Consider the following 12,588-nt stretch of genomic DNA (forward strand, 5'->3'; position numbering starts at 1 on the left):
TTATATGTAAAATAGCATCGATCACAGTATCTACCTATGGGTGGGTTGTGAGTAAAAAGTAAGTGAATTAATGAATAACTATAGAGGTTGCTAATGTGAGAAACTAAACGAATTTAAAAACTTCACTCACCTCTGAAGCAAAGTCAAAAAAGGACACCTAAGTAGGGCATAGAATTTAAAATTAGAATGATGGAGTTCAGGTTCCATCTCTGATCTCTGTCACCTACTGTGCCTTAGCCATATCTCTTAACTTTGCAATGTCTCAGTTTTCTCTTCTTTAAAATGGGCATGATCAGTTCTGCCGGTCACCCAGTTCATGATGATTAACATGTTGAAATATTTCTAGCCTTGTTGGTAAATAACTGCTGACCTGAGCCTCCCACCCAGCATCTTTCCCTCTGTCTCTCTGGTAACTGGTCCAGGACCCCCGGAACACCCAAAGATCCGTCAGCTAACAGACTGGCAAGCTTAGAAGGGTCCCTTTAGGGCATGCTCCATGGCATTAGTCAAGGTCAGTTAAGAGTGGTCAATTCTCAGTCCACTCTCATTATTGAATATTTTGAATATCACCTTGGATAAAACGCCACCACCTCTCAGAACTGTTGTGAGGTGTATGCATATACCTGAAACTTGGTAGGTGCTCAGTACGTGTTGGTGACTTCTCCCCAGTTTTGTGCACCTGCAGCTCTAACTGGGTGAGCTCAGAGTGACTGCGTACTTTTCTGAAATAAGGTGGGGATGGAAATGCATTTTTCTAAAGCAGATGAAAGCAACTATTTCCAGTTCATTTTCTGGCAGAGACTCTGGGCTAGTCTATCCTTTCAACGAGTGACAATGTGGTCCAAGGACCTGCAGCACCAGCTTGACCTGGGAGAGTGTTAGAATAGTAGCGCCTCAAAGTCCCCTCCAGACCTATTGAATTAGAATCTACATTTTAACCAGAACTTCAAGGAGGTTGGGTTGCCCATTAAAGTTTTAGAAGCCTTGATCCCCACGGCATTTGTGTTAAAACAAAGATTTCTACAGCACCCTCCCCCCCCCCGCCCCCCATCTAGTGTTCATTTTCAGAATCATCTGGGCAATTCTTGGGTATACTATGGCTTGAGAATTACAGTTTTAGGTTTTTTTCCCAGCTACTCCCTTGTAGTCTGAGGAGTGGGTCATCGAGCCAGAAGCAGGTTAAAAAATGAGTGTTGCCCACTTGGGAAGTCTTTGGTTTCACAGAGACCCCCTCTGGGCTTTCACATCCCCCCCCACCCCCAATCCTTCTCAGGCTGTCTGGCTCAGACTGTGTTTAGCCAAGACCAACCACAGGCCATTTGGAGGAGTGGAGATTGTTGGAATTCTAAGTTGCTGCTGGTGGGGTTGGTGGTGGTGGCTCTGACCTGAGGCCGCAGGTTTCTCATTCTCGCCCTCCTGCCGGTCCCCAGCCCCCAGATTTCCTTTCCCAGATCTAGAGGTTTTGTGCTCTGAGGTCTCTCCTTACCTCCTGACAGGATTCAAGAAATTCATCTAAAGTCACGATGCCATCTTTATTTTTGTCCATTTTCTGGAAGACACAACAGGAAGAACTTTAACGAACCTGGTAATCTGCATTCCAAAACTTGCTCTTTGTTAACCACCTTTGCCCTGAGAATCAAGGTGGTCTTTCACTGGCCAGACAACTCCACCCAGGCCCTGGTTATAGCCCTTTGACCCCCATGAGCTTCCTTAAAATGGAAAGACTTGCTCCAGACTCTCATTACCTCATCACCAGATTATTCTGCTGACACCCTAATATGTGTTCCCCAGACTCTCTCCCAGCCTGTCCACCTGGCAGAGAGAACGCTGCACATGAGAGGTTCGACTTCTTCTCTGTCACTTACTGTGTGACCCTGAGTGAGTCTTTAAGCCTCTCTGAGCCTCCACTTTTCCCATCTGCAAAGTGAGAGGATTAGACTAGAATGAGCTTGGACATTCTTCAAAACTTTACCACTAGCTTACTTTTTTACTAAAACACCATTCTGGTCATGCCACTCTTCCACTTATGGAGTTAACTGTAGTCATCCAAGCAAGGCTAAACCTCTTCAGTTAAAGATCTCAACCCAGTCCACCCTTGTTTCCAACTTTATTTCCCGTTACTCCCCAGACATAAAGCCTTAACACCTGCATAAACGTGCTTAATGACATCTTCTCTGGCTACTCTGCTCCACCAAGAATTTTTATGGAACTTAGAGGCTATATGGTAGCATTTATACTTCGTAATATACTTCCCTATTCTATTCTGTAGTATATACTTGCCTGCTTAATGAGATCATCTATTACTTGAGGTCAGCATATCCTGTGATTCTTTTCTGTTTTCTACAATGCTTAGAACAGAGTTGCACACACACCACTTGTTCAGATGCTTGTGGGTTGACTGGCCTACGTTGGGCTTAAAGCTCATGCACAGTGTGTGTGCACTTACCTGGAAGAAGACATCCACATGCTGCCTTGGAGTGTCTTCTTTGAGCACGGGATATGTATATTTCCCCATCATGTCGTAGATGGCTTTGACGAGGTCCATCATCTCCTGGAGAGATGATATGGAAGCACAGTATGGGAACCATGAGGTTTTTAGGTGACAGTTTGGGGCTCCTTGTTACACTTGTGAATCTAAGGTGATCCCAGGGACTCTCTTCAGCTGATGAGAGGGCGTTAGAAAGCAAGCGAAGGGGCTATATACTGCGAACCTCCTCCCAGAGAGAGGGTGGCAGGAAATTCTCTTCCCCTTCAGAGGCTCTTGGGTAGGTTACCTTTTCTTGAGCATTATCCTCAGTGAGGGGTTATGTGTGGGATTGGGGTGAACGTGTGTGTACTGATGAACTCACACCCCATTTTTGGAAGACCCTGTCCCCACTCCACAATTCCTTTGAATGGTTGGGTCCAGGTGGCTGTGTTTGTACTGGGTGACCTATCCCTGTGACCACAGCTATTGGGAACAAAGGTGGACATCTGACTAAAGCTGAGCTACTCTATTTTTCTGTGATGAGGCACAGAAATGTAATCAGGAGTGATAGAACTCTGGAGCTCAAAGGTCAAGTGGAGTTAGGGCCAGAGTAGGTGCCACAGGCAAGCCATTTCCAGGATTTACCTGAGGTTGAGTGAGAGCAGACACCAAAAGCTTCTGCAGAAGAGTAGAACTTCTGTGAAGAGTAAAATGGAGCAAATGCACAGAAGGTAGAAGAGATGAGAAAAATGCAGGGAGAAAGAGAGAGCAAGAGGAGAGGAGAGGAGAGAGTAGAGAGAGAAAGGAGATGGCACTGACGGGGGACAAGAAATGTTCTCATGAGCACATGCATGGGCACCTGCATGCACACACACACACACACACACTCACACACACAATCTCTCTCACACACATATACACATTCACACACATACACATTCTCACACACACACTTTCTCTCACACACACATACTCTTTCACACACACTCTCACACACAAACACATACACACACACTTTCTCATACACACACACATATACACAATCACACACACTCAGAGGCTCTCTGAGAAAAACAAATGAAGAAGACAGTTACAAAGACTGGGAGAAGCCCCAGATGGGCAGTGTCTCAGAATGGTTACGCTATAAACTAAAACCTCCTCTTGTGCCTCCCCACCCCTATATTGCTAGCAACTTGAATGTGTCATTTCTGCAGAAGAAAGTGTGGCCATCTTGATCTCAGCAATGCTGGAGGAGGAGGAGGGAAGAGAGAGGAAAGAAGAGGTGAGGGGAGAGAGAGAGATTGGAGACTAACAATCTTCTAGCTTCAGTGGGGATTTCACATGTTCCATCAGACTAGCTATACCTTTTAGGAAACCTCTCAATTTAAGCTAGTTTATGTTGATGATCTTTTATCTTTGTAACCAAAAGACCGCTTTCTACAAAGTCTTTCTTGTTTTATGGGGCCTGATAGATGGTACAAATCCTGTCATGTTTTCTTTCTAATCTCTCAATGCTTCTCCATACAGAGTAAGTGATCATTAAGTACTTGTTAAAAGAGTTAAGTTGTTCTTATTATTAGTGTAGCTCTGTTTCCTCAAGACTGTGAGCTCATGAGGACATATACACGATCCTTCATTGCTAAGGTCTCTGCATGGGCTAGGAACCCCGTGACTGTGGAGTGGCTCTGTGATGTTATGATCACACTGGCCAAGCACAGTATTCCATGGCCCCTCGGAATGCAGGAAAGAGGGCGTAGGAGGACAGCCTTGTCTTTGAGATCTTTGAAATAGTGTCTGTGGAGACCCAGGGAACGGCCTTTCTCCTGGGTTCCTTGTCTGCTGCTCCTCATTCCATGTGCTTATTTTATTGTTTTTATTCATTTTTAACCTATTTTTAATAATATTAGACTTACACAAAAGTTGCAAGAATAGAACAGAACATTCATGTATACCTTTGACCCAGCTTCTCCTAACTTGCCAAAGCACAGCACAGTGATCAAACCCAGGGAATTAACAATGCTACAACAATGCTATGCAGGGCTATTAACAAAACTATGGACCTTATTCACATTTCATTAGATTTTTCCCTAGTGTCTTTTTTATGGTTAAGGATCCCTCATCCATCTAGTTGTGTGTCTCCTTAGTCTCCTCTAACCTGTGACAGTTTCTCACCCTTTGTCTTTCAAGACCAAGACACTTCTGATATACTGCTGGTAAGTTATTTTATGTCTCTGTTTAGGTTAGTCCCTGGTTTTCTTATGATAAGATTGAAGTTATACATTTTTGACGAGAATACCATAGAAGTGATATTATATCCTTCTTGGTACATCATGTCAAAGAGGTATAGGGAGTTGATATATCTTATTAATGGCGATGTGAACCTTGATGACTTGATCAAGGTGGTGCCTGCCTGTCAAGTTCCTCCACTGATTTTAGTATCTTTCAGTGGGTCTTGCCTGCAAAAATTATTATTGTGGTACTTGCCTAATGCTGATTTTGTATTTCCTTTATTCCTTCTTTATTTATTAATTGGAATTCTTCTTTAAGGAAGAGTTGTCCCTTATCCCCCATTTGTCTATGAATTCAATTATTTATTTGAATACATATTTATTATTTATTTGAACACATATTTGAATATATATAATCTGTAATTATGTATATATAATTTAGTAGGGACTCATGGATATTTTCTTTATTTTATAGCTTATAATCTAATATTAACATTTTTAATTTTGTTGCTCAAATTGTTCTGTTTTGGTGATTGGGAACTCCTTCAGACTGATTCCTGTAGCTTTTTGACATGTCCCATCCTTTTCTTTTTTTCTTTTTTAGGCACTTCAATATTTTCCAGCACTACAAGGTACTCCAGGCTGATCTTGTATTTTCTTGTTCCCAGTCCTGGAATCACTGACTTCTGCAAGGAGATTGATTCCTTTAATTGGAGGATGGTGTTCAGAAACCAAGGTCTGGGTTCAAGGTATCCTCATTGCTAGAGGGTGTCATTGTCTTAGGCCCTCCCGGTAGAACTAGGAGATACACGTCTCTATCCATGTGTTTATTTTTTTATTTTTTAAAGATTTTATTTATTTATTTATTTGACAGAGAGAGAGACAGCGAGAGAGGGAACACAAGCAAGGGGAGTGTGAAAGGGGAAGCAGGCTTCCCGCTGAGCAGGGAGCCTGATGCGGGGCTTGATCCCAGGACCCTGGGATCAAGACCTGAGCCGAAGGCAGACGCTTAACAACTGAGCCACCCAGGCGCCCCTCCAGGTGTTTATTTTAAAATGTCTTCATAAGTCCCTCACATCCACGTTATCATAGGTTCTTTCCTGAGTACCTTTATTAAGAGAAAGGATTTAAAGACCAATTTTAATTGCTCTCTAAGGATTTTCATTGCCTAATTTGGATGAGATTATCTCCAAATGATTGCCAGGAGAGGTTCCAGTTGTCTTTTCTAGGAAGCTGCTTATTCACACTTTCTTTTTCTTTTAGGAGGTACTTTATTAATTCTGCCATCTAGAGAGGTCTGATGGGTATTAATGGCGACAATTTTGTCTAGTCTGCAAGTAAGAAAGAGGGAGCAGGACTTAGTGAGGCTATTCAGTGATGGAATTATGACTGCACCAAGGTTGAAAACTGTGTTGTAAGTCCCATTTTAGGGTCCTTTCTTTATATATTTTGTGAAGTAGTATTTGAATATTTTGGAGCATCATAAATTTGAGTAGGTATAGAAGCATTAAATTATTTGCAAAATTGAGATAATATTATACATACTATTTATAAAGTGATTTTTATTTTTCTTTGAAGATTTTATTTATGTATTTGAGAGAGAGAGAGAGAACAAGCATGAGTGGAGGGGAGGAGCAGAGGGACAGGGAGAAGCAGACTCCCTGCTGAGCAGGGAGCCCAATGTGGGGCTCAATCCCAGGACCCCAGGATCATGACCTGAGCCAAAAGCAGATGCTTAACCGACTGAGCCACCCAGGTGCCCCTATAAGGTGATTTTTTAAATGTAATGTGTCAGATGAATTTTTACATCTTCTTACTTTTGTGTGACTTTAAATGGCCACCTGTTATTCCATTACATGAATTTACTGGAATTCATTGAACATATCTGTTACTAGTGCATATTAGGGTTTTTACACTCAGGGGAATCATCCACCACTTTATTTTCAGCACCTAGAACACCTTACAAGCCCTCAAATATACATTGAGCAAATACTTGACTGAATGAATGAGGCATGAACATTAGAGAGCTCAGCAGAGTTGAAGTGAAAATTGGAGATGACATTTGTAGCTCTAGACACTGCGCCCAGCACGTAGAAACTCGGGGAGTGGGATGTTACAGGGTCCACGCTGCAACTGAGAGACCAAGATACAGTAGATATCAAAGTGAGTTTTGAGATAGACCTGTGGGTATTTCATTGTCTAGACACCACATGTAACTCCGAGGATCTAAAAGCGTCAAGCAGTGAAGAGTCAGAAATTGTTTGTGATGTGTTTAGAGATAGCTGCACCTGCCATCATCCCCTCCTATGGTTTTATTAGTAGGCAAAATAGATTGTGGCCAATATGATCCTATTATAGTCCCCTCTTCCTCAAAAATGTCCCTTCCCTCTTCTAGACGGTGTTTTCAACGCGATCATTCCAACTTTCAGTTTTAACTTGCGGCTTTCAACCTGCAAAATGTGGGTTCCCCTGGGAAGAGTAAGTCTACACTAAAAGCATGACACCCCTTTGGAATGTGCATTGAATATAAGGGACCCAGTGACAATGAATGAATCTGCTTAATCCTTTCTTGAGTGCTTGGGAACAGGGCAGGGTAGAGCAATGGGGGAGGTCAAAGGTGACCTTCTTCCTTTTGCCAGGAATCAGCTCTGTTAGCCCCAAAGCAGATCCCTCTTCATTCAGACAACTTCCTCTTCGTGATTGTGACTGGGGCTGTTTTCTGCTTATAATTAGATGCCTTCACTGTAGCTCTTTCATGCCTCTCGCCTCAGCTCACTTACCTCTTTGTTTATGTATCCGTCTTTATTGATGTCATACAAATTAAATGTCCACCTTAGCTTCTCATGGACGGTTCCTCTCAGTAAAATCGACAGAGCAGTTACAAAGTCCTGACAAGTAGAAGAGGCATAAATGACATTAACCACCAAGCCATGGAGTGGGCCACAGCTCTGTCTTTAGGTCAGACTCTATGACTGTTTGTACCGAATGGTATCTCCCATGTCCGCTGTCCCCTGAAGGATATGGCCTACCTCAGTGAAAGCAGCCCCCCTTCCATTCCCTACCTTGCCCATTCTAGGGGACAGAGTCTCTTTGAGGAAGAATGTGTGTGCTGACATCTCCAGACTCTTCTGGTAGTGCCTTATCCCACAGCTCCAATTACCCTAAGACTGGCTACAATCTACTACCTGAGTTCACAACCCTCTCTTACCACCTCCTAGCTCTTTGGCCTTGGGAAAGCCACTCCATCTCTCTCTGCCTTACTGTCCTCTTCTGCAAACTGGTAATAAATCATAGAACTGGACCTTGTAGGGTTACTGTGGGGACTAAATGAATTAATCCATGCAAGGCACTAGTGTAGAGTCTGTCACATGGCTAGCTCCTTGCATGTGAGCTATTCAGCTGTTATCTGTAGTCCCTCGAGGCCCTGAGCTCCTGGAGGGGAGGGGCAGCTGCTGCATCCTTCCCTATCTTAGGAAATGGACTGAAGGACTGAAGTGTTTGATGATCCAACTGTCCCTTCAATAGGCCACAGCTTAGAGGAGGGGGGCGGGGCCCGGGACTCAGAGACAAGCGTACCTCGAACTTCACAGAGCCTGTCTGGGTGGTGTCGAAGGCGTGGAAGAGGTAATGAGCATACATGCTGGCATCTGCAAGGCACAGAAGGAAAGGCAGGTGACGGGAGCCGGGGCTTCACAGAGGGGAGCGAGAATGCTTGGAAACAATAAGAAGTAGAAGAGGGTGCTGCTGGGGTGATGGGAAGGTGGAAACGGGGTGTGGGCAAACCCACTGTGGAAACTGGGACCCAGGTGGCTGTCTTGGGGTTTAGGTGGGAAGTTCTTACAGCAAAGACAGGCCCTTGCCCCTCTGTCTAGTCTTCCTGGGAGAAAGACCCTCCTGCCTGCCTGGGTGGGTAATTCTTGGTGTGTGGGTAACATGGCAACTGTGTGCAGAAGAAGCTCTCCCAAGTGGTAGAGCAATGCCATGGAGTGAGCACTCACCAGGGAGCAGACAGACCTGGGCTTGGTTAGCAGCTCTGTCCCTATTTAGCTGTGTGACCACAGGCATCTAGCAGAATATCTCTGAGCGCCTTTCTCCCATCTCTTACAAAGGGATGTAGCAAGACCTATCTCTTCGAATTTTTGAAAAAGTATGTTAAATTTTTCACATAGTCACATCATCAAAACCATCACCAGGCCTGCCACATGATCAAAATTCAAAAAAATGTGGCTCAATAGAACTCGACAACAGTGATTCTGGGGCCTGTGTGGGGTGAAGCCGTACCCGCCCCCTGCAACTTGGGTAGGGACCCTGTAGTGGGTCCCCACACCTAGGAAGGCCCCCTCTGCTGCTGAAGAGGCCCAGGGGAAACAGAGCCTAAGAAGTGTTCGGGACACTTGGATCTCCATTTCGTCAGGACCCAGGATCAGGGAGGGCTCCTGCAGGGGATAACTCTCGGGGGCAGGAAAGGAGTCGGCATGTGACACATGGAAGCCATGGGAAAAGCCACAGATGTCCTAGGCCCATGGAGCCAGAGCAGCTTCCTTCAGCAGTCAGGCATGGCAACACAGTGGCCATGGGCCTGGAGCACTCATTAACCTGGACTCAGATGCACTACTTTATGTTCCCTCCGTCTTCTTGGATTCATTTATTTCTACAGTCTCTGGTATTTATTAAAGTTCTCTTTCAAAATTCCACCTTGCCTCAGCTGTTGTGAGGGAAAGAATGGAGAGCTTGGGGCACAATGGTGGGACCAACAGGGCAAAGCTTTTCATCAGACGCTTGTGGGATAGAATCCTGCTCTGCCACTTACTAGCTGTGTGACCTTGAGTGAATTGCTTAACTTCTCTGAGACGTAGTTGCCCCATTGGGCATATAGTGCAGTGCCTGCTGTCTAGAGCTGTTATGAGACTTTGTGATATTGCTTTGTTAATCTCTCCTCTCCTGGAAATGATCCATTTCAGAGCTCTTTTCTGCTAAAGCTTTAGCTAATTCCATATCTTGTAATAAGGGAGGGAAATCTTACCCTGAGTTGTCCTTGACCTTGAGGAGGAAGCAGATAACAAGAAGCATGAACTTGGAGGAAGAAAGGCTGCTCACCAGAGAGGGAGCTGGGAAGGATCTTTTCAAGATCAGACTCACCTCCATGAGGGAAAAACTGAGCGTAGATCTGTTTGAATGTTTCTTCATTGACCACACCACTGGGGCACTCCTGTATGAAGGCGAGAGAGTAAGTGGGAGGGATGGGGGCCCACCCCAGAAAGAGGAGACTGGGTCCAGCCTTGGGATTTTATTTTTCCCTATTATCCCTGATGAGCAGGGACTGGACAACCACCTGCACAATTCTGTGTCTCCAAGTGAGTAGCTGGGACATAGACCCACCTTAGGACTGAAGCTGCTTTACAAAATGATGAGAATGGGCACCGTGAGGTGGAAAGAGCTTGGGATTTGGGCTTAGGAAGATCTGGATTTGGATCCTGGCTCAGCCTCTTCTAGGCTTTGTGGCTTTGAGTGAGTTAGGCTCTGATCCTCAATGTCCTTACCTGTAAAATGGGGCTAACAGTACCTTCCCGACAAGGCTATCATGAGGTTTAATATAGGAAATGATGTGGCAAATTAATACACTGGCATTCAGGCTTACACATCAGTCTCCATGAGCTCAGTTAGCACAGAGCTAAATCCCATCAGGATGGACAATATTGACAGGGTGAATGGGTTACGCTAAGGCTAGAAGCTGGGCCAAGGTGAATTCTCCACTGTTGTGCCTGCCATCCCGTGAAGTTCCTGGGCTACTGGCCAGTTTCCCATCTATCGAGGTTGTCTCATTCTTGCCTGGAGTCTTTCCTTCTAGCCAGGTGATCTTGCCTTCATGCCCCCTTTAGAGAATTGGCCTTTCTTTTACAACTACATATATGGAAGAGCTCCCTGATGGGCCCCGTTGGCATTTGGAAGACTTAGCTTCAGGTGGGAAATTCTGCCTGGGCCTTCAGATGCCCTGTGGGCCTTACATTTTTGAAGCCTCGATAAAGGACTTGCAGCTCCCTCTTGGTGAAGTTGGTCTGGGCCTCAAGCTGCTCCAGTCCCTCGGGCCGATGGCAAACCATGGTCATTTCCAACTCATCTTCAATCTTATCTGGAACCAGAGGAGATGGCGTTGGAGGGGCTGACCTCAGTGGCCACTCGTCAGACCACAGTCTTGGCTGTCAAAAGAGTGGTGTTGTGACCTGGTACACAGGGTCGTGGGCTGGGGTCACAGTGCAGATGATCTTTCTCCCTTGGGCCTCCCCCTGCCCCCTGCCTAGTCACTTCTGTCTCACACTCGGTCCAGCCTTTGGGCCAGCTGTGTCAGACCACACAGGGAGGGAGCTTCAGGCTGGAGAGAAACACATTCCAAGTGGAGATGAGGGTAGATGGGCTCAAAGTAAGTCTATATGAATACAGTTCCCTTTCTTTCAAAATAACTTCTTTGCACATTCAATTTGCTGCTCGCTGAACCATGTTAGAGACACAGGTAAGTGAGTGGAATGGTTAACAGCTTCCAAACAGGGAAGGGAAGCAAATCTATTAAAAAGGTAGAGCAAAGCCTTACCATTTGGTACAATTAGATGAAGTCTAACACGATTTAGCAAAGAGTTCCAATTATGGCACGTGAAATATTAACTTAAGAATGCAAATGCATTTTACAGTGTTGTTTTGTAATATCTATTAGATGTTCTTAAATAATAGGAAGATGACTTAAATGGGAACTACTTGATATAAATCAAATCTTCTGAAAGCATTTGAAGAGCTCAGAAAACAGTTGTCTGAAGTAGCAGTTTGTTCCTCCAATAAGTATGACAAAATAATGTAATTTTGTACTAGTTATTGAGAAAGTGTCAGTCTATGAAAGCAAGAAATCCGCCCATCACCTACTGAAGGATCACAAAATCCAAGTAAGTGGAAGTTTCAACGTTTGACCATCCCAGAAGGATAAATGAGTGTTTTCCTTTGGGTCCTGCCAGACGCTTTCTATAAATTTACTCCAATCAAGTATCAATTGTCGGCTAACCTTCTCTGCCTGTTGTTGTCGTGCAGACATTACCAAATCCATATATTGAACGACTGTAAATCTGGGCTGGCAAGAATAGTGATGAAATGGACAGGGTGTTGGGAACGCGCACACTCCACATCGCATCCCATGACCATGGAGAGTGGGGACAGGCTGCGTTTCTGTCTGAGAGAATAGGATGAGCAGGTGCTTAACACTGAGTACATTTCTCCAGTCAGTGCCAAGCTCTTGCTACCAGATTTGCCCTCCAGTTGTCACTTCTTCTTTTGAGACTGTGATCTCAAAACAAAAGGAATCCATCAAAGTGAGTTTGTATCTTGGACATCTTCCTAAGGAAATGGACATTTGGGTAAGGTTCCAAGGGAGAGGCAGAAGAACTTGGTACTTGGTCATCTTTCTTATGTGCTGGGCAACAGGTATCACCTTATCCTCTGGGGAGTAGGGCAGATTATTCAATATAAATAAGATACTCCGATTATCCAACATAGCTACAAGTGACCGATTTCTTTGTAATTCTTACAGAGCCTTTAATTATTGTTATGTTTGTAGTTGGCAAGTTAGGTAGCAATTACCTAAACACTGCAGCATTTCTATGTAAATCAAAGGGCCATTCCCCTCCCCAAAAGCAACTCCCCCCCCACATAAAACTAATTCAGAATACTCACATATATTTTTAGCTCATTTAAAAATAGAAATAAAATTGTTGGTTTAAATTTCCCAGTATTAGATTTAATAGTAATTTTATTTTGAAAAATACAGATATTTAAAACTCGGAAAAGAGGTGAACTATTAAAATGTAAACCAGAAAGATAGAAATGATGTATTTTTGCAGGTGTCTGGTATATCTT

The 12,588-nt window shown here is 44.3% G+C and overlaps 1 protein-coding gene across 1 annotated transcript; it reads right to left on the minus strand.

Annotated features, from left to right (window-relative positions):
• Window positions 1-813: 813 nt before the first annotated feature.
• On the minus strand, window positions 814-10,802 carry KCNIP1 (potassium voltage-gated channel interacting protein 1). Its single transcript, XM_064596942.1, has 7 exons — window positions 10,701-10,802; window positions 9,835-9,904; window positions 8,272-8,342; window positions 7,476-7,583; window positions 2,447-2,551; window positions 1,487-1,549; window positions 814-867 (listed from the first exon to the last, which is right to left on the minus strand). Exons 1-7 carry the CDS (start codon window positions 10,800-10,802, stop codon window positions 814-816), a joined length of 573 nt encoding a protein of 190 aa, XP_064453012.1.
• Between the last annotated feature and the right edge of the window lie 1,786 nt (window positions 10,803-12,588).

Source organism: Mirounga angustirostris, unplaced genomic scaffold, assembly GCF_029215605.1.
Source record: "Mirounga angustirostris isolate CCGP_5_RB_7025 unplaced genomic scaffold, mMirAng1.0.hap1 SCAF_7, whole genome shotgun sequence".
In the NCBI taxonomy this organism is placed as follows: Eukaryota; Metazoa; Chordata; class Mammalia; order Carnivora; family Phocidae; genus Mirounga; species Mirounga angustirostris.

What these genes read in the sequence shown, in the direction of transcription:
- KCNIP1 (XM_064596942.1), bottom strand. Translation starts at nt 10,802, where the DNA reads ATGACCATGGTTTGCCATCGGCCCGAGGGACTGGAGCAGCTTGAGGCC. An exon ending in ACGGATACATAAACAAAGAG is followed by an intron (nt 2,552 to 7,475) that starts GTAAGTGAGCTG and finishes TCATCTCTCCAG; the next exon opens with GAGATGATGGACCTCGTCAA. An exon ending in ATGTGGATGTCTTCTTCCAG is followed by an intron (nt 1,550 to 2,446) that starts GTAAGTGCACAC and finishes TGTGTCTTCCAG; the next exon opens with AAAATGGACAAAAATAAAGA.